The following is a 22128-nucleotide window of genomic DNA, read 5'->3' as shown; positions in this document are numbered from 1 at the left end:
GATGGTTTGTGTAGACTTTCTATCATCAAGTGCACATTCTGCATAATGTCAGATTATAGTAAAATAAGGAGCTCTAGTGGCCTGGTGATAAGGAGTTGTGCTGCCAACCCGAAGGCATGCAGTTCAAGTCCACCAGCTGCTCAGTGGGAGAAAGATGGGCTGTATTCTTCTCATATGATTTATTGCCTCTGCTGGAGGATCAGCTATGGGTCAGTTCTAACTCGACAGTGCATAACAACAACAATAGTAAATGTTAAAGTAACTAAGTAAATACATACAGAAGCAGTGTTGTAGCTAAAGATGGATGGAGTTCAGCATTGTTTTAGGTAAAGAAGTACAATTTAAGGATGAGACTTACGGTGGAAACGTATGCTGAAATTTTTTAAGAATAATTTTTGCATTAACAAAGCAGAGTTAAAATGAGCTATTGATAAAGATATTCTAGACAACATTACTGAGGACTGCTCTGCTTAAAGGGAGCACTGGTGATATCGTCTGTAGGGAAGCATGCTGTTAACCCAAAGACACCTCTAGGGGTTTGAATCCACCACCGGTTTCACAGGAGAAAGATGGATAACCTACTCCTTTGCTGTTCACAGCATTGGAAGCTTACTGGAGAGTCAGCTATGAATTGGCACTGACTTCAGGACAATGAGTGAATGAGTGCTGTATTTAAGGCTTTGGAGGATATATAGAGGCCAGTTAGCTGCATTTCTGTTTATATCCAGTGGCAATGAAATAATGGGATATAATGACAATTTTCCGAATTGACCAAAGCTTGTTATGTGTTGTCAAGTCACCTGTGACTCATAGCAACCCTATGTACAACAGCCCTAAACTCTGCTCTATCCTGTGCCATTCTTACTGTCTCTGACACACCTACCCCCATTACCCCAGTCACACAATCAATCCATCTCATTAAGGGTCTTCTTCTCCTCTACTGTCCACCCTCACAAACATGATGTCCCTTTCCAGGGACTGGTCCCCCCTTGAAACATGTCCCAAGTATTTCAGATGAAGTTTCAGAATCCTTGCCTCCATGGAGCAGCCTGGTTTCACCTTCTCCAGCATGAACCTGTTTTTCTCTTAGCTGTCCATGTATATTCAATACTCTTCTCCAACACCAGAGCTCAAAGGCATCAGTTCTCCTTCTGTCATCTCTAGTCATTGTCCAGCTCTCTGATGCATTGCAAGTGATTGCAAAGACCATGTATCAGGCACACCTTAGTCTCCAGACTGACATCTTTGCTCTTTAGTACTTTGGAGAGGTCTCTGACAGCAGACTTTCCCAATGCAATTAGTTTTTTAATTTCCTGCTGCTGGTGCCAAGAGTGTTGACTGTGGAGCCAAGCAAACTAAAGCTGTTAACAATCTCAATCTCTTCATCTATTATGATGCTGGTAATTGGCCCAGTGGTGAGAATCTATGTTTTCTTGATAGAGAACTTCAGTCCATATTGAAGGCCTTGACTTTCTGCAGCTTACTTTTATTTTTAAACTAATGTATTTCTCCTAAACGGCTGGGAAATTTTTAGACATGTAAATTCTCAGGCCTCAAACTTACTAAAGAAGAAAATTAGGGAATGGGGGACTACTAATAAGGCTTTTTAACAAGGTCCCTAGGTAATTCTGATGGACGTGCAAGTTTCAGGTTTGATCTGGGCATCACATACTTCAACACAGGAAGCTCTGGTAGCCTAGGGGCAAGGAACTGTGTTGTCAACCCAAAGGCACACAGTTTGAATCCATGAGTGGCTCCAGGGGAAGAAGATGGAGAGCCTCCTGCATTATTGTACTCCAGTGATTTACCGCCTCTGGAAACCCCCTGGAGACTCAGCTCTGGGTTGGTTCTGATGTGACAGCCCTTAACAGTATTTACACACTCAAGTTGTGGGTATCCAGTACTTTTACCTGAAAGAGAGACCTATCTCCTCATAAATGGGAGACTTTTACAAGGGGTCAAAGAACCTGGCTTAGCCAAAGTAATGTTAATAGTATGTCTTTCTGACAAGCCAAGAAATGCTCTTCACCAATTGTAGATCACCCTCACACCTTCTACCCTGAAAAACACCTCCATAATTTCTTATTTAATTTAATTGCCTAATAAATCTCACCATTCTTCTGAGAGTAGTAATTCTTCTGAAAAAGATCAGAATGCCATGTGGGCTATCATATGTGTAACTTTTGAAAGAATTCTCATTACCTGCTGTAATTATGTCACTAGTGGTTAGGTCATTTTCATTACTGAATTCCATGTGATTTCTTTCCAAAATTTTTTATGCTATAAAAAATGAAATCAAGGGGAGCTCTGGTGGCCTAGTGGCAAGGAGCTGCAACTACAATCCCAGAGGCGAACGGTTCAAATCCACCAGATGCTCTGCTGGGGAAGGAGGGACAATCTCCTCCTGTACCAGTCAGATCTGATTTGACGGTACACGCACACAAAAATAATAAAAAAAAAAAAATGAAATCAGATTTCGCCAAGTTTAAAACTAAAATAGAATGTAGTGAATTTTAGACTTCTACAACACATTTTAACTTCATGGTATATGGAAGATACAAAATTGAAAATTTTAATTAAATCAAGTCGTATTTGTCAGTCAAGAATATTTTCTTTTGCTTGTGAAAGCATTAGTTAAATGTTTTAAAATACTTAAATCATGCAGCATGTTTTTTCCAAAACATTCATGTTTACCTGTCATTACCTTTCCCTAACTCTTGATAGTTAAGATATAAAATGGTGTACAGTATTTGTCCCAAATCTGTCTCTGGAATCTGTGTGTAATTGAGTTACACTGTCTGCCATAAAATGGGAACAGCACTTTCAGAGGTTTTGTGATCTGAGCTACCAGATTGCAGATAGATGGAGTAACTGCTGGAAATGAAGCACTGTTTTCATTCATTTCAAGATCATGTCTGAGCCCTGCAGGACCCAGGCCACCTTCGTGTTTAGCTCCTTGTAGCTTTACCTAGTCGTGGTAATGGGTACCCATGGTGGACACTGTTGGCTGGAGCTTCCTGACGAAATCAAGCCTGGAAGCAAGAGCAGCATCCACTTCCGAAATGGCTTGCTGCCGGAAACTCTATGTACGACTAGACAGGCAACAAACAACAACAGCTTTGCCTAGCAGACAGCTGTGCACGCCCTACCTGGAGGCAAATGCCACTCTTGCTTGGTGTTCTCCCTACTTGAGTTGCTGGTCTCCCCATGGATTTTCCTAGCATAAGGAATAAGATTGCCAACTTCCTTTGAGTTCATTTCTCTTTGCTATCTTGCTTTTATTTCCACTGACAGAAGCAGAGCAATTACAGTTGCAGTAAAATTTTACATCAACATCCTAAAGCATTATCTGTTTTTATATTTGAATTTCATTTTCTCCAGGAACAAACAGGAAACTAACTGCTATTGATGGAGCTTACTGATTGATTAGAATAGTTTCTTTCAGCAGTTTTTGCACTGTGGCATAAAGCTCAAGTTAGAAAAATCTCCTTTTTAAAAGGACTCGTATGTCTTTCCAAGACCGCCACTATTAAACCAAGGTTTTTAAAAAAACTGTTATGACTTCAAATCTGTACGTAGTATAAATGAAGTAATACAGATATGACATGTTTTGATCCATGCAACATTTTCAACATTTTGGTCAAAGTTTTATTACTTGGTAGTCATTAGAATTATTTATATTATCCTTTACTAAGCCCAAAATGAAATGATGAAATAACCATGGGAAACAAAAAATGTTTTGTGATAAACCTACTTTTATTATACTTTTTAAAATTGGATTTAAAAAATGCTGTTATAAATTTAAACATGTCTTTGGTATATTGCAGGGTTTATGGTTTATAGCTATATTAAGTTTAGTAAGAAAATGTTCTCAAAACTGATAGGTGTGAACAAGACAATTTTAAAGCTCTATTATCAAGATGAGTTTAAACACAAAGATAAATAAAATACACTGAAAACTGTCTTTAAACCCAGGTACTGTTGCATTCGTTTGTCTGTTGACATTGATGACACTTGATAATTGTACCCAGGGCCTAGAATTAACATTTTGGGATGCTGGATTCATTGAAAAAATGTCATTTCCAAAGTGTTGATGTCATTTCTGACCTTGAAAAAGTAAAAAGCAGTTGGAATTATTTCAGGATCCTCTTGCAGTGAGTTATTAGGAGGACCACACCAGCCTAGAAGAACCTTTTGTACATAATACCGAATGTTGAGCCACTCAGGTTTGTGTGGGTTTTTTTGTTTTTTAGCCAATCAGGTTTTCTACATGTCATGAAATGAATTAATATATTCAGTTTCAGCCACCAATGTAAGTTATAAGAGTACCACACAGCCTTGATTTGTACTTGAGCTTAAATACCTGAGATCAAGTTATATTGGCTAAGTATTGATATAATCACAACTAAAAAAGAATTAAAAAATACTTTTATAATTAACTGTTGGCCTAAGTTATTAGTTGTCTGTATTCAAAGGACAGCTACCAAGGTTCTTATTGTAGTGGTCTTATTATTGGAGTTAATGTTTATGTGTTATATTGATGGTTTGTTGATTAATAATGGTAACAGCAAAAACGTGTTAAACTCTTTAAATATACCATTCACTCTTGTAGGTGTTTTTCAGGTCTCAACTCATTGAATCCTCATAGCATCCTGATGAGGTAGGTAGATATACTTACTTTTATATATCTTTACAAATACTTTTTACTTAATGTTTTCCTTTAGTCATCCTAGTGGGCAGGAAGTGTTCTCTCACTGTGGAACTGGGCAAGGCACAGACTTACTATATGAGTCAGAGTTGACTTGATGGCACATTAACAATGACTAATAAAATTGAGCACCTTCCACATGCTTATTGGCCATTTACATATTTTCTTTGGAGAACTATTCACATACTTTCTCCATTTTTTTTTTTATTATTATTGAATGATACAAGTTCTTTATAATTCTAGAGGCCTTTTCCCTATTAAATATATAATGTACAAATATTTTCTCTTCTGGTGGGTCTTTTCATTTTCTTGATGTTTATTGAAGCACAACAGTTTTTAGTTTTTTTATGGTTTCCTTTGTTGGCTTGTGCTTTTAGTGTCCCATCTCAAAAACCACTGTCTAATCCAAGATTACAGAGATTTACTCCTACTTCCTCCTAAAATGCACTTTTAGCTTTATACTCTAATCCTAGTATTTTCTTTAGGTATGTCCAGAGATCCTCTGTCAAACAGTATAGATACAAGCAAGAATTCATGGTATCTTCACTGGCAACCAAAGAAATGGGATCAGTTTTCTACCTACAAGTTTCTGCTCTCCAGTCACTGGCCAGAAAGGACCTTATTTCTAAACCTCATGGGTGAAACAGGTGGGCTAAGTCAGTGAATATGTGCAGAACTTAGAACCTGCTCCGTTCTAAGTAATAAGCGAGACGCTGGGACACACAGGTGAGAGCTCTAAGCCTGAACAAGGCCACTAGTAGTGGAGCAGGCAGTGAGCAGCAGGAAATGGCAGGGTTACATACTGTGGGGATGGGGAGGAGTACAGTACTAAAGAAAAAGGATGTGCAGAGGCCTAGTGCTGGAGAGAGCAGTGGGCATTCTGAAAACATCGATGACTGTGAGCCTCGGGTCATCAAGGAGAGAAGTTTCTTAGATTATCACACTGAAGAGCATGAAGCTCTGAAAGAAAGATTCTTCTTGTAAGAATTTAAGAAAAAGCCTAAAGCAAGCATTTGTTAGGACCTAGGTATTGACCCTGGTACTGCAAAGGGGAGGCCTGGGCACTTTGGTCTGTGGCTTAGTCTTGATTGCTGTCAAGTTCCTCACACATACCCCATGAATAAAAGACCTGAAGCCTTTCGTCATTTCTGAGTTCATAGTTTCCTTTTTCCTGAATTCGCAATGAGCTTGAAGATACGCAGAAGAAAATGTCACAAGTTCATAAACCTCAAAAAATGTCTTCATTTTCTTAGAAATGATATAAAAATTAAGGCAGAGGAATATGAAAATAACAATCCACACCTACATACATCTTCACCATTTCTCAGAAACTTAAATTTTTTATTTTTCCTATTTCTGATACTCATATGAGTGCTAAGCAGACTTTATTCATTCCGATTAGGTATTTTCTCCCATAAACAGCAAATGATGCCAAGAAAAGTTTACTCTTGAATCAAGTATTTATGTATTTCAAGAACAATGAAAAGCTTTTAAAACAATGTTGTTTTTCTGATTTAGCTTTAGAAAGTACATTAGATATTTATTTCCAGAATCCATCCTTTACAGAGAAGACAAGAAATTTCTAAAGTCCATCCTTGGACTTTTCTGGGATTCCTGTTGACTGAGCAACAATTTTAGTTGAGAGACCTGCTTCTTCCTTTTGCTCATGCTCTTGGAAGAAGAAGAAGAAGAGAAAGTGGGTGTTGACTGTCTAGACGCGGGTGTTGACTGTCCAGACATAGGTGTTCTGAAAGGAGACATAAAAGCACACACAGTAAGAATTAAAACAAAACAAAAAACCATCATAGTTTTACAGACAAATGACAATTTAAAAATTGTTCTTCCTGTTCAGCTCACATTACTGCTACCAGAGCTGCTGCTCCTCTATATTATGGCCATATATGCACAGTGATGGTACTGGCTGTATGTAACATATAGGAGGTTCTAACATACAAGGGACCTCTAGTGGCATAGTCCATAGGGAGTCTTGCTGCCAACCCAAAGGCCAAGCCTCTACCAGTGTGAATCCACTAGCTGATCCACAGAAGATGGTTAATCTCTTCTTATGCAATTTACAGCCTAGGAAAACTCACTGGAGGGTCAGCCTGGAGTTGATGATGATTACTCTGTAATCACTTTGAGCCCTAGTTTGAATAGACCATACAGGAATCACATGAGACATAGGCCATCTCCTACCACGCAGCTGACAGCCTCAGAATCCCAATGGACCTGTGAGTAGGTTCCTCCCCAGTGTCAATGAATGAGTGAGTAAACACACATGAAAGCAGCTCTGGTGGTGTAGCGAACAGCATGTTACACTAACAAAGGTCAGGGGTTTGAATCCACTAGCCACTCTGAGGAGACAGTCTCCTTTAAGATTTATAGCTTGAGAAACCCAGTGGAGGTTCAGTGTGAGTTGGAGTTGACTCAAAGGCAGTGACTTCTGGCTTGGGTTGGTTGGTTTTGCACACACAAAAAGGCTGGTGGCAGATGGAGTATTATCAGGTCTGAGTTCCATTTAAATGTGACAAGTCTGGGCAAGAACTTTAAAAAACATAACTGTTCTTTCTTCACAGGTCAAGACCGCTTCCGTTCTTAAAAGTGAAGGATTTCAATCCACATACACGTGTAGGTACAATTTATTGGATCTTCCTCATTATAATGTTTCATAAAATGCAGAAGCTTGGGGAGCTCTGGTGGCCTAGTGGCAAGAAGCTGCACTGCAATCCCAGAGGTGCACGGTTCAAATCCACCAGATGCTCTGCCGGGAAAGGAGGGACAATCTCCTCCTGTACCAGTCAGATCCGATTTGACGGTACACACGCACACACACACACACACACACACACACACAATAATAAAGTAATAATAATAAAAAAAAATTTGAAAAAAATGCAGAAGCTTTACACTTCTAATTGTATATTCTGAGCTTAGAACATGCCAGAGAAACTCTGAATAAACATCTGTTGAATAAGTCATTCTCCATCTGATGTTTATTTGTGCCTCTACAGTTGCTTCATCTCTCCACCTAGGTTTCATCCTTCCTGATCCTTTTCTTAGGGTTTATCAGTCTGTCCATTCTCCCAACTTCCTATCTATGGTAAAATGTTTTTCTATTGCTCCATATATCTAAGAAGCTGTATGGTCTAACTGCAGTGGAATTATTTTTAATTAAACTGAATGGTCTGCATCTGTCAGCTGCTCTGTAGGAAGCAGGCAACTGTAATAATTTACAGCCTTGGAAACTTGAAGGGGGCCTGTGTGAGCTACAGGTGACTTAGAAGCTGTAGATCTCTTTGAAAGATAATGAAATATAAACCAGATTATCTTTAATCTGTATTTATCTAACAAACTAGAAACATCTATATATTCTTATGAAACTAAATATAAAAATAATTACCTCAGTATAGAGAAACTAGATTTGAATATTTAATGGTATCCAGTTTTATAAATTTCAACTCAGTATAATCAGAGATAATCCAGTCCTTGCTTAATTTCATTTACTTATGTTCAAGAGACTATCCGATGCAGTTTCTCTTTTGTTAACAACTTTTCAAAAATTCCTTTTAGTTTCTATGCAATTAAATATAACATTTACTGACGACTATACTGAGTTAGTACTGAAGATTAGTGTTTCATTTCTTAAACTCCTAATCAATTAGATTTCTAGTTTATGGCAGATGAAAGAGCAGGAGTAAAAGTTTACAACACAAAAGTATATTGTGAGTGGTTCAGCTTGCCTGGTATATTAGGACAGATTAAAGCAAAACGACTGCAAGCAGAGCTGGTGCTAGATAATAAGGCTAGAAAGCTATGCCGGGCACTTTGTCCATTTGCTGTAATTTTATTACAAAAGCCTCAGATTAGAGGCAGCGAGTAAAGTCCCGAGACAGAACAGCACTAGGGAGAAATGATGCAAACTCTAAGGTAGAAATTGGCAGCAGCCTGGATAAGGACCAAAGGAGTAAGAGTTGCCAAAAGTAGCTGTCATTTTAGACCTGACTACAGAAGGGGTTGTTCCATACAGAACAAAGAATTTGAACAAGAGAGGATGAGCAGATTTGAGTAATTAGCTGTGAGGACAAAGTGAACTCTTGGATGTAGAGGGGAGCTGAGGTGGTTATATATAGCAGGCAGCTGAGAACTGGTCCAGAGGTTTGAAGTAATGAATATACCTGCAAGTCATAGGCTTTGAGGTGAGAATTAGAAAACATTGAAATTTATGACAAAGAAAAGAGTATGGATGCGAGGGAAAGCCCAAGGCTGTCTCTCGGTGCATTTAAAGACTGTATCAAACAGGAGGGAGCTCTGGTGGCCTCCTAGTAAGAAGCTGTGCTGCAATTCCAGAGGCACGCAGGTCACATCCACCAGCTGTGCTTTAAGGGAGGACGAGCAATCTCTCCTGCTATTTAGAGCCTCTGAAAACCAACTTGGGTGTGGGAGGAGCAGCTGTAAGTTAGTACTGACTCTGTGTGCATAATAGCAAAATATAAATGAGAAGAAATAACCTAAGAGTTAACATTGGCCATTAAATAAAATCAGTGAATGAAGGTACCTGAAAATCAATGATGGACTCTTCCCTGTGGAACTGAACCTCTCATGGTTTGAGTTTGCAGAACTTGGAGTCTTTCTCTGGGGTGTCTTCAGGGAAGACTGAGGAGTGCTAGGATTGCTTGTCGATGATAGAAAGCGTCTACTTTTACCACAATGTTTCACTGTCCTGTTGCATGTTTTACAAGTAACCAACTGCCAAAAAGAGAGGAGGTATCAGGCTTGTGGGTTATAATTCAATAAAGCACATATTTAGGGCATTCACTTATTTATGGACATAAAAGACCAGAACAGTGATACAGAAGCTGCTCTTGGGGAGTTTATAATCTAGCAGAAGGAATTAGAACACATTTTAAAATTATAAAATCAAGGAAGTAGAACGTTTTTAAAATTCCAAAATGACCTGTAAATTATTAATGGCTAAAGATGTATATTAAACTTTTTAAAAGATAAACTTAACTCTTTCAATGTAAAAACATGCTTGAGCAAATGGAGAAGAAATTGGAGATGATTTAATTGAAAACTGTTTGCTTACGCCACTCACCAGATGAATCTCAAGACTTTTGAGTTTAAAAATTACTGAAAATTTAACTGAGCCTCCTCCCTTCTTCATGTCTGTTATTAGCTCTAGAGGGTAATGTTCTTTTCAAGATTAAGAAATGGTCTACTTTCTAGCTACATGCTTCCCTTTTACAAACCTAACTCACAATACACAGGATTTAGCCCATGTTTCAGTAAATTACACATTGCTTTAGGTGAGAACTGCCCTGGTATTCATAAAAAGGCATATATGCATGTATCAAAGCTTACCTCTAAGTTGCTTTCCATTTTTCTTTTTAAGCTTCTGTATAGCAAAATAAACACACCACCCCCTTTTAGCTGATTTCTGATTAAAATACATGACATGTAAGTCTGTGAGGTCAGGAACTTGCAAGACAGTGACGCTTAGCATCAGGCCAGGAAGATGCTAGTAGGCAGCCTTCCTATGACCCAACTCAGTCCACAGCATGAACCTGCGTTGTGACATTCTCCTCTACCTTGCACTATTTTCCTCCACCTCCCCCCAACAGGAGTACTTCAGACATCAAACTTTCAGGAAGTTCCCCTTTATGAGTAACCATTTCGCCTACCTGAAGGGATCAAATAAGCCATTAGGATATCCATATACAGCTGGAGATGGCATGTGTAAATTGTGTCCTTACTTTAACTACTTCCTGTCTATACTGAGGCCAGGGCAAAGCCAGGTAAAGAATGCTTGCTGGATCTTACCAACAGTCAGTTAAAAGGCAAACATGAACACAGCAATGACATTTTCTAACAACTGTCTGGTTTGTTAAAACAGCATTTCTTAAAAAAACAAAAAACAAAAAAACAGCATTTCTTCCCCTTTCATTTAAAAACATTTCCTGGGTATGTAGCTATGATTTTTTTTTTTTAAACTACAGTTGTTCCTGGAGGAAGAAAGTTGACTTCTACTCATATGAACATTCTTCTTTTCTCCTTTAAAGTCAGTTTTATGACAAAACCAAAGGTGGGCACTTGTGCAATGTTGGTAAATCCTTAAATGTGTCCCTCAATCTCACTTATTACTGACTGTAGTTATGAGCCAGACATAAACGGCCATAATACCTATTGTCTAGCACAGTGCCTGGCAGTGAGTGGGCACCTGACTATATGATGAATACCTGACACTGCCCATGTAGGACATAAAATGTATCCACAGCAGTTACTTGATTTTGGTTCTTTTATTCCATTTTATATCCCCAGTACTTAACATTACCTGGCATATGACAAATCCACAGATCTTTAGTGAAGGAACACCTGATGCACTCATGATTACTGAACTCAAAACACACATTCAGACACAGAGGGAGAAACAATGACAAAGCAGAACTTTAAAGAAAAAGGCCATTAATTCAAAGCAATGTAGCGACTAACTGCAATTCAGGTAAAACCATACCTGTAAGCTCAAGAAAGAGTAATTCATTCATCAAATCTGTTGCAATAATTGTGTTAAAATATAACTATTCAATATGAGATCTGGGAACAACTCTGAGCATTCCAAACTGGTTTATATTATCATGAAAAAGAAAAATAAGCTTTGTTCTTGATGACAGTAATCAGTAGAAAGATTTTTTGGGTTTTTTTTCCCCCCTAAACTTACGTATATTTTTATAGGGAGTCCTGGTGAGGAAGTCCATAAAGAGTTCTGCTGCTGACCCAAAAGCTGAGTCATTCTAGTAATTAAAATCCACCAGGTAAGGATGACAGCTGACTAAGCCATCCTCTGTGATTTATAGCCTTGGAAACCCAGTGGAGAGTTATGAGTCAAGGCTGACAACAGCAATCAGAGCATCTATTCTGAGGACCATAGAACTGGAACTGACCCATAGTTAACCCTCCAATGAGTTTTCAGGGGCTGCCCATCCTTTCATGGAGCAGCTGGTGGATTTGAACCACATGCCTTTGGGACTGGAGTGGCTACCAGACCTCCCTTGAGAGCATGTATTTCGATAACTGAAAGAGACTACTGCAAATCTCTAAGTTATATTCAGAATAGTTTTTAACCAATGTTAAGAAAATGGAAGGCAAATTCTATTTACACATAATATTGGAACCAAATTCTTACCAATACACTACTGGAGTCTCTGTACTTTTTCACGAGTTTTGCTTCTTTAAAAGTTAGCGTATAACCTTTTGCTTCTCGATTAAGAAGTCTCTGTATTTGGGGTGTCATTTTGAGCTTGGGTTTGAGACGCACTCTAGAGTTATCCAACATCAGCAACTGGAAACAGTGGGGACATGTTTCTTCAGAAGTGTTCTTAGTATCTAAAATTATACAAGTGAGACTTAGGATTCAGAAAATCAGGGTCTATTCTTACTGCAAACTTTGTACTATGTGTAAAAAAAGAAAAAGTATCTTGATAGTTAATATGAGCAGACAGACATTTTAAAGCAAAGTAAAAATAGGAGAATTAACAGAATTTGGTAACAATTTTACATCGCAAAATGGCATTTACTCTTTTTCAGCAACAGATAGGCAAGGCCCACCCTTTGGTGCTGTGTGAAAAAGGCTGTCTCACCAATTTTACAAACTCACTGATCACCAAGTAACAAATGATGCTGTCAGATAATTTTGAGATTTAGCCTGGTGGTTTTGTAGTTTGTGGGCTGGGCTCTGCCTGCATGTCACACAGGACAAATGACTTCCCACAGGCTTTGAAGCAATCAAGGACACATCTACTAGCCATCTATCATGCTAGCCTGTGAAGGTACAATGATGTGAACTCTGTCTCAGGAGCTCACATAATGGAACTAACAAATAATAGAAGGAAACAAAAGCAAATGAAAATAAAACAGAAACTTAAAAAACAGTGCATGGAATAGCCAGAAACATTTTAGAGAGAAGCCTGGACAAAAGCAGTCATAGAAGAGAATAAATGGTATTTGAAAATGGCATTTGTAAAAATAAAAAAAAAGAAAATGGCATTTGTTAATTGGTACAGGGCTTTTGGAAAGAAATGCAGTGGAAAAGGAGGGGAAGATGTGGGCCTGGCGGTGATGTGACTTCAACTGAAGGAATCAGCCACCTACTTATTTACATTTTTACATGGCATCTAGGAAGCACTTAAGATACAGCTCTAACGAAACATAACCAAAAAGAGCTTAGAACCGTGTCCATGCTCATACCTTCACTCTGCCAAAAGTAAAATTCATTTATTTTACTGGGTAAAGGCTGCAACATGCAAACGCCATGGAGGGGGCAGTAGTATTCTGTCACACAGGGTTGCTGTGGGTCAACCACTCAGCAGCACCCAACATGTGTCAAGACACTGTACTAACGACAGAGGGACAGGAAATAGCGATGAAGGTGCATGAATGGAAAACAGGGTGGCGAGGTTTCTTTGACTAGAAACTTGCAAAGAAATCAGGAGAAAGAGAGGAAGGAATGTGAGCAGATAATGTGACAAGACTTCCAGGCAGAATGGAGAAGCAGCTGGAACCTCAAACATCAGCGATGAGGCCGGGGTGACGGGGGGAGAGGGAAGCCAGGAGGGGCCAGGCCGCCATGCGCTCCGGAGGCCCGGGACGAAGGGGCTTTTCCCGAGATGGGAAGTCATCTGAGAGTTTGCAGCAAAGAAGTGACATAATCTAGCTTCTGTTTTTATCCAGATTAAGAACCGTCTTTAGAAATGCTTGGAGGCTGCTGCAATCATCCAGACGAAGTAGGGAGAGCCAGATTCGTGGCAAATCGCTAGGTTGCGGGGATATTTAGACGCCACTGCGAGGTTTGTATGAGGGAAGTGTATCAATCGGGTTTCTCTTTCAGGTCATTCGGAGGACCTTGCTGAATGGAGGGGGGCGAGCGGGTGTCCTCCCTACCGTCTGACAAACTGTAGGTCCAGCTGCAAGAGAATGAGACTCATGAGGGGACAAAGGAACGCCTCGCCGCCGCCCGCTTCGCCTCCCTGCCTTCTCTTACAGGAGAGCCCGCCGCCCGCCCGCCGCCCGCTTCGCTTCCCTGCCATCTCTTACAGGAGATAACGGGCCTGGCTCGGGCAGCTGGCTTGGAGTTTCCGCGCCGCAGCCTCTAGGTAGCGTCTCTGCCCCATAGTCGTCAATGGGACCCGGACACGCCGGAAGTATGCTTGTTAGCGTGGTCGCTTTGATTCCGGCTTCCCTTTGGAAACACGCACCACCGGTGAAGAGGTTCCGGCGTCTTTCGCGGCCCACATTGCACGTGGGCGTGGTCTCTGCCCCGCCTCTTCGGCCTCGGCCCCACCCTCCCCTTGGATTGTCTGGGCGTAGTTCTTGCATTAGTACGTGGGCGTGGACGGAGGGAGCTTGATCTGGTAGAAGTGTTAAAAGTCAGGGGCTGAGTGTCCTGCTCGCTCTCCTATCTACTTGTCAACGCTTCAGCCCCGGTTGCAATTCCTCACAGCCACTTCTTCCTTTAGGTAGTTGCCGTTAAGTGCTGTAGAGGCCAGTACTGCTCAGCCACCCTATGAACAACAGAGATGAACCCTGTCCGGTCCTGTACCTTCCTCACCATCTCTGGTACACCCATTGCTGTGGTCAGTGTGTCAGTCCGTCTCATTGAGTCTTCCTCTCTTCTGCCTACCCTTCCACCTTTCCAAGCATGATGTCTTTTCTAGCAACATGCCCAAAGTATGAAAAAGTTTGGCCATCCTTGCCTCTGTGGTGCACTCTGGCTGCACTTTTTTTTTTTTGTTTGGGTTTTTTGTTGTTGTTGAGTTTTTGTTATGGTTTTGATTTTGTTTTTTTTCAGGGAGAGGGCGGTAAACTCTCCTTTATTATCAGTAAAGCAATTTATCCTCTTCTATGTACAAAGCATTTAATACCCATTATCATATTTAAGCCTCACAGCAACAGTGTGAATTAGTAGTGTTTCCATTTTACAGATGAAAATACTGAGGCTTTGGGGGGAATATCATACAACCAGTAAGAAGACAGTAGAGGCCACACTCAAACCCAGAACAGCCTCCAAATCAGATGCTTTTTTTGCGCAATTCTATCATATTCAAGTTAGACTTATCACAGAATGCGAAAGTTGACAGGGAGCTTAGAGATGGAGTCTAGGCCTTTCAATTATAGGTGCCTAGCTAGAATGTAACAGTGGTGGAATCACATCCATGGTTTTCTTTTCTTTCTTTCTTTTTTTTTTTTTATAATCTATGCAGTATACAGTGCTCTTGTCCAACACCATAGCTCAAAGGCATAAATTCTTCTGTTATCCTTATTCATTTTCCAGCTCTCAGATGCGTAACAAGTAATTGAAAAGACCATAGCCTTGATCAGGCACACCTTAGTCCTCAAGCTGACCTCATTACTGACAGCTGAAGTCCCTGTCAGAACACTTGCTCATTGCAGTAAATTTCCTGATCTCCTGACTGCTTGTACCAACGGTGTTGTTAATTGTAGATCCAAGTAAGATGAAGTTGTTGACAATTTCAATTTCTCCATTTATCATGATGTTTCTTATCAGTTTAGTGATGAGGATTTTTTACTTTTTGGTGTTGAGATCCAATCCATATTGAACTCTATAGTCTTTGTTCCTGAGGTGTTAACAAAACCCTCTTCACTCTCAGCAAGTAAGGTTGTGTGTCCTTAGTGTGAAGCAGTCTTCCTGTGATCCTGATGCCACATTCCTCTTCATCGAGTCCAGTTTTTCAAATGCTTTGCTCAGTGTACAGATTGAATAGGTGTGGAGAAATATATGTAGATTAGAAGGCAGAGAAGGACATCATGCTTGGAAGGGTGGAGGGACATCACAGAGAGGAAGACCCATGATGGGATGGATTGACTCAATGACTGGAGCAATGGGATTAGGTCTGTCGGAGACTGAGATTGGCTGAGGAGAGGTCGGGGTTCCCAGCTATTGGTGGCTGGAGGACATATAACAACAACAACAACAACAACAACAGGACATGCGTGGGGTGGGGCCGTTGGCCACAGCGTAGCAGGTCTTCCAGGAAGGAAAGGGTCATTCCAGACCCACAGTATGGCAACAGAGGGCTTATTCTCTTTTTAAAAAGTTAAATTCTCTTAACAAGGAACTCCGGTGGCATAGTCCGTAGGTAGTTGCACTGCCAACCCACAGGTGGCGCCGAGCTGGAGGTTCGAATCCAGCTGCACCGCTTCGGGAGAAAAAGTGCAGTCTTCTCTCACTTTATGGTCTCTGAAAGCCCGCTGGAGGGTCAGCTTCGATCGATTCCTACTCGGCGGTAATGAGTCAATCCTGAGTCTCATAACGTAAAATTGTTGTTGTTGTTGAAGTTATGTGCCCTCGAATCGTTTGTAACTCATAGTTATGTACAACAGCCTTGAAACCTGCTCTATCCTGAGCCAATCTTACTGTCTCTGACACACCTACCCCCATTACCCCAGTTACTGTATCAATCCATCTCATCAAGGGTCTTCCTCTCTTGCGCTGTCCCCTCCACACTCCCAAGCATGACGTCCCTCTCCAAGGACTCATCCCTCCTTGCAACATGTCCAAAGTATGTCAGACGAAGCTTCAGAATCCTTGACTCCAAGGAGCAGCCTGGCTTCACTCTCTCCAGGATGAACCTGTTTGTTCTCCTGGCATTCCCTGGTATATTCAATACTCTTCTCCAGCACCACAGCTCAAAGGCATCAATCCCCCTTCTATCATCCCTAGTCATTGCCCAGCTCTCTGGTGCATAGGACATAATTGTGAAGAATATAGCCCAGATCAGGCACACCTTAGTCTCCAGCCTGACCTTGTTGTTCTTCAGTACTCTGGAGAGGTCCCTGGCAGCTGACTTTCCAAATGCAATTTGTCTCTTGATTTCCTGGCTGCTGGAAAGAGGGTTGACTGTGGAGCCAAGGAAACGAAAACTGTTAACTATCTTAATCTCTTCACTATCCATACTGATGCTCCCAATCGGCCCAGTGGTGAGAATCTTTTTTTTCTTGATGTTGACCTTCAATCTGTATTGAAGGCTGCAGTGCTTGACCTTCTGCAGCAAAGCTATTTTTTTTTTTTAATTGCACAACATTGGGCAACCACCATCTCTCACTTCCAAGATATTTCATCATTTCCTATGGAAATCTTCACCTTTTAAGGACTAGTAGTGACCCTGTGAAGAACAGTTCGGAACTCGTTCTATCCTGCACCATGCTCACACTTCCTGACACACTGGAGCCCAATGCAGCAGTCACCACCCCAATCTACCTGGTTGAGGGCCTTCCTCTCCTTTGCCAACCGACCCTCTACCCCTTTCCAGCGTCATGTCCTTCTCCAAGGAATAGCCCCTCCCAGCAACATGCCTGAAGAATGTATTAGATGAAGCCTCATAATTCTTGGCTCCAAAGAGCACTCCAGCGGCACCTTCTCCAAGACATTTGTTTGTTCTTTTATGTGTATGTATATACATATGTCCCTCTCTCTATACACACGTGTGTGTATACACACCCATGTATTTATGGAACTGAATGAGGAGACCATCACAATGGTGCAGAATAGGGCAAGGCTGGAACCTGTTGTTTACAGAGTCATTATGAGTTGTTGTCTACTGCAGGACACCTAACGTGTTAATTCAAGTTTAACTTTGAGGACCTATCAAACTATCTTCCACAGCTGCTGCATCATTTTCATATCCATACCAACAATGGATGAGGATTCCAGCTTTTCCACATCCTCCCCTATACTTCTTATTTTGCATTTTTAAAATTACAGTCATCCTAGTGGGTGTGAAGTGGAATATCTTGTGACTTTGATTTGCATTTTGCTTATGACTAGCGATGCAGAGCATATTTTCATGTGCTTGATGGCCATTTGCATATCTCTGAAGAAATGTCTATTCAAGTCCTTTGCCCATTTTAAAACTGGATTGTCAAGTCTTTTAAAAATAGAATTTCATTTATTTTTGTTGTTGTTGCTAAGCATTTACACGGCAGAACAATCACCAATTCAGCGGTTTCTGCATGTACAATTCAGGGACATTACTTACAGTCTTCAAGTTGTGCGATCTTTGTCACTCGCCTTTTCTGAGTGATTTTTTTCCCCCATTAACAAAACCTCAGTGTCCCCTCAATTCCTGTCTAATCTTTCAACTTCTCTTGTCAGTTTGATCCCACACAGGTAGATCTCAAAGAGCAGAACACAATGCTCAGTTTAGATATTCTTTACTAGTTGAGGTAAACTATTGATTTGTTTTAAGAAGAGTTCAGAAGTTTTTTTAAGTTTAAAGATTATCTCAGGGTAATAGTTTTAAGAGTTTATTCAACTTCCTTGGCTCTAGAAAAGACTGGACATTGTGATATTTTGAAATTCTATTCTTTATTTGTGTCTTTGCTAGGTTTTAAGGAGGACAGAAGAGGAACCAATGCCCTTGAGTTGTGGTGTTAGAGAAGAGTATTGAATATCCCATGGGCTGACAGGTTTGCCCTAGAGAAAGTGAAACCAGTATGCTCCTTTAAGGCAAGGATGGGGAAACTTTGTCTCACATAATTTGAGCATGTTGTAAGGAGGGGTCAGTCCTCAGAGAAGAACATTATGCTTGGGAAGGTGGAGGATTGGCATAGAAAAGGAAGATCCTCAATGAGATGGATTGACACAATGACTAACCATGGGCTCAAATGTATTGGAGATAGTGAGGATGGCACAGGACTGGGGAAGGGTTAGAGCTGTGATTCATTGAGTTGCTGAGTAGTCGTTGACTCTATGGCACCTAACAACAGCAAGAACGTCTTTGACAAAAGATACTCTTCTATTGAATCTTTGATCAAAGTATTCAGTAGTGACAACCAAGCACCATTCACAACAGAATAGACAGTTGTTCACAAAGGCAGTTACCCAAACATTCATATCTTCATCTTTTTCTGACTCTCTTTTCTCCTCTGTTGCTCCAAGCAAATAGAGACGAATTGTTATACCTTGGGTAGCTCCTTTTAAGATCCCTAGACACGACTCAATGAACTCTGAGACAGAATAAAAGCATTAAACACTAAACATAAGCAGTCTCAGCAGCCACTTTGTTGTTGTTATTGTAATATAGACCTTTGCCAATTCAACTCTTTTACATATGTGCTACTTATTGACAGCAGTACATTAATCGACTGTGTAAATCTGCCCTTAATCAATGAAATATTTCATCACCATACACCAAAGCTTAGAATGCCATGAGAAACAAGAATTGTTGGGTTTTTTGTTGTTTAGCAGTAAGAGTTCTGTAGACATTCTAGAAACAAAATATGTTGTTGTATTAATTTTTAACCATTTATTTGGTCTTGTTTTTATTTTTATACTCTAATTTTAAACCAACCTTGTTTAAAATCCTTAAGCTTAGAATAAAGTAATTCTAGCAAAAACATTAAATTTGTTCTGTAGTTCAAATGTTTTCTGCGAAACTTTCCATCTTTACTTGTCTTGCATCAGCTTTTAATGTCAGTAGACATAGAATCATGTAATATAGAGAATAATTTTAAATTTAACAAGTTAACATTTACATAATTAACAAATTTTATTATGCCACTATGTGAATAGTTTCTGTCATCTTACGGTTTTGGTTTTATTGTTGATGTAGATATTAGCACTATTTTTTTGATGAGGTAGGGCATTGATCTGTCTTCTGGCATTAAAATATTTTTTTAATTAATTTTAATGAAAGTTTACAGAAACTTAGGGTTTCCAGTCATTCATTGCTGCACTTTTCTCCCTAATGACTCCCTCCCCCTCAATTCACTCTTCCTGAAAATTAAAAGAAAAACTCTTTGATTGGTATGCAATATCTCCCCCCAAGTCCACTCCACTCCACTGTGCAGGCTTCATTCTGGACTCCTGTCATGACAATAATACACAATCATATATCCCTTTTAAACAGTTCTCTCTTCATCTGCTTCAATGCATCATTCATCCCCTCCTTTTCTGTCTTCCCGCAACCCCGATGTCAGTCCCATACTACAACAGTGGCCCTATGCAATATTTGTCCTTTTGTGACTGAGATATTTCACTCAGTATAATGTCCTCCAGGGTCATCCATTTTGCATAATATTTCATGAATTCCTTATTTTTCAAAGCTGCATAGTATTCCATTGTGTGAATATACCAGAGCTTCTCTATTTATTCATTTGTTGATGGGCATTGCATTAAATTTTTTTTTTAAATGTAGTTATTCGTGGTTGGCAAGTCACACAGCAAAACATAGCAATCCACAATTTCTACTTGCAACACTTAGTGACATTGTGTAATCTTTGTGTTCTGTAACCATTCTCCTCCTCCTTTTCTGGTTCTTCCCTTTTGTGTTCCTTTGACACTCAAATCCTGAAAACTTAGTGCTCTCTTCTCCTATTGAGCTTCTGTGAGACTTGAACTGCCAAAGGCACTACCTTTGTGTTAGTATAACTTCCTATGCACTTTGCCACCAGAGCTTTCCCTGGTGGAGAAAGATGGGCACTCTCCTCCTGGGCTATTCCCAGCCTCTGAAAACCCGCTGAAGGGTCAACAAAGAGTTCATTCTGACTCGATGCCTATGAGGTATTTTTTTGGTTTTCTTTTTCTTGTGTACCATCAAATCAGATCCAACTGGCACAGAAGGTAATTGCCCCTCCTTCTCCAGTGGAGCTTCTGGTGGATTCGAACCCTAAGCCTTCTCGATTGTAGCACAGCTTCTTGCCCCCAGACCACCATAGCTCCCCACCTATGAGGTTTTGTTTTGTTTTTAACTAGTGATAAAATAGAAAATGATGTTACCAGGCCAAAGGTGGGGGATATCAATCTGCGGCCTTCAGGCCTAGTTTTCATTGTTTTTGGTCATTCTTCTAAGTGGTATAGCACTGCTCTGTCATTTGCTGTACAGAGGTAACTGGTGGTTGCTGTGATGCTAAACACTGTGACACTGATGTGTTAAATGCAAGAATGGTTACCCATGGTGCACAGTGTTTGGTGGAGCTCCCTGATTAAAACAAGCTTGGAAGTAGGAGTAGCATTCACTTCTGAAATAACTTACCTCCAGAAACTATGAATGTAGAGAAACAATGAAAGTTATACAAGTGTTCAGGTCTTTCGTTCATAGAGTCACTGTGAGTCGTCTATGACTCGACAGCACTTACCAACAACTGCAACAACAGTGCTAAAATATCGTTTGGCATTATTACCTTCACTCAACTTATCTACTTACTAATTTGCATTACCATTTTCTAGATTGCGCACAAATATGGATATCATCCAGTCAATTGGCCAGGTAGCTGTTATTAGTATTATTTTCTAAAAGTTTCCTTCACACCACAACAAGATAAAGGTAAATAATCCAATAGAAAAATGGGCACAGAATATGAATAGACACTTCACCAAAGAAGACATTCAGATGGCCAACAAGCACATGAAGAAATGTTCAAAATCCCTATCTCTAAGAGAGATGCAAATCAAAACAACAGTCAGAATAGTAAAATTTAACAGAACAGCAAGCAACAAATGCTGGAGAGGTTGTGGAGAAACTGGAACCCTCATTCACTGTTGGTGGGAATGTAAAATGGTGCAACCACTGTGGAAGGCGGTATGGCGCTTTCTCAAAAAGTTGCAAATAGAAATACCATTTGACCCAGCAATTCCACTACTGGGAATATATCCCAAAGAGACCATAACTGACATCCAAGTAGATATATGCACACCCATGGTTATCGCCACTCTGTTCACAAAAGCAAAGAGTTGGAAACAACCCAGGTGCCCATCAACAAACGAACTGATAGAGAAGCTGTGGTATATTCACACAATGGAATACTATGCTGTGTTGAAAAACAAGAAACTCATGCAATATTATTTAAAATGGACGAGCCTGGAGGACAATATGCTGAGTGAAATATCTCAGTCACAAAAGGACAAATATTGCATGGTGCCACTGCTGTAAAATGGGACTGATATCAGGGAGAGGGTAAGACTGAGAAAAACTGGATAAATTGTGTATACCACACTGAAACAGATGAGGGACTGAATAATTTAAAAGCAATGTATGGTAGGGTATTATGGTTATCACAAGAGTCCACAATTAAGGTTGCATAGTGGAATGTACTTGGGGCTGTGGGAGGGGTGCGGGGGGATTGTGTACCAGGGAGGGAGTCTTTCTTTAACTTTTGAAAGAGAGGAGTGAACTGGGGTGGGGGGGGGGCTGGGCGGGGAGACAAGTGCAGCAATGAATGAATGGAAATCCAAATTCTCTGTAAATGTTCATTAAAATTATTTTTTTTTAAAGTTTCCTTCATTAGAGATCTTTATTTTTACATTAGCTTAAAAACCTCCTCTTTTATGCTTGTCTGGGAATATTTTCATTTCACCCTCATCCTTAAAGGATAGTGTTACTGGTTATAATATTTTTGCTTGACAAGTT

The 22128-nt window shown here is 40.2% G+C and overlaps 1 protein-coding gene across 1 annotated transcript; it reads right to left on the bottom strand.

The window, feature by feature from the left end:
* Window positions 1-6268: 6268 nt before the first annotated feature.
* LOC102845991 (chromosome unknown open reading frame, human C18orf21) lies at window positions 6269-13872 on the bottom strand. The gene is made up of 5 exons (XM_006889187.1): window positions 13796-13872; window positions 13643-13665; window positions 11889-12088; window positions 9264-9454; window positions 6269-6455 (listed from the first exon to the last, which is right to left on the bottom strand). Exons 1-5 carry the CDS (start codon window positions 13870-13872, stop codon window positions 6269-6271), a joined length of 678 nt encoding a protein of 225 aa, XP_006889249.1.
* Window positions 13873-22128: the final 8256 nt, after the last annotated feature.

The sequence above is a fragment of the Elephantulus edwardii genome, unplaced genomic scaffold, assembly GCF_000299155.1.
Source record: "Elephantulus edwardii isolate Elephantulus edwardi_28Jun2011 unplaced genomic scaffold, EleEdw1.0 scaffold00076, whole genome shotgun sequence".
Lineage (NCBI taxonomy): Eukaryota > Metazoa > Chordata > Mammalia > Macroscelidea > Macroscelididae > Elephantulus > Elephantulus edwardii.
This window is presented reverse-complemented; position numbering and strand designations above follow the sequence as displayed.

Excerpts from the sequence above, each read along its gene's own strand:
- LOC102845991 (XM_006889187.1), bottom strand. The coding sequence starts at position 13,872 with ATGGGGCAGAGACGCTACCTAGAGGCTGCGGCGCGGAAACTCCAAGCC. Across the intron at positions 13,666-13,795 it reads AGCCAGGCCCGTTATCTCCT|CTGGACCTACAGTTTGTCAG; the intron begins GTAAGAGATGGC and ends ATTCTCTTGCAG. Across the intron at positions 12,089-13,642 it reads GACCTACAGTTTGTCAGACG|ATACTAAGAACACTTCTGAA; the intron begins GTAGGGAGGACA and ends GTATAATTTTAG.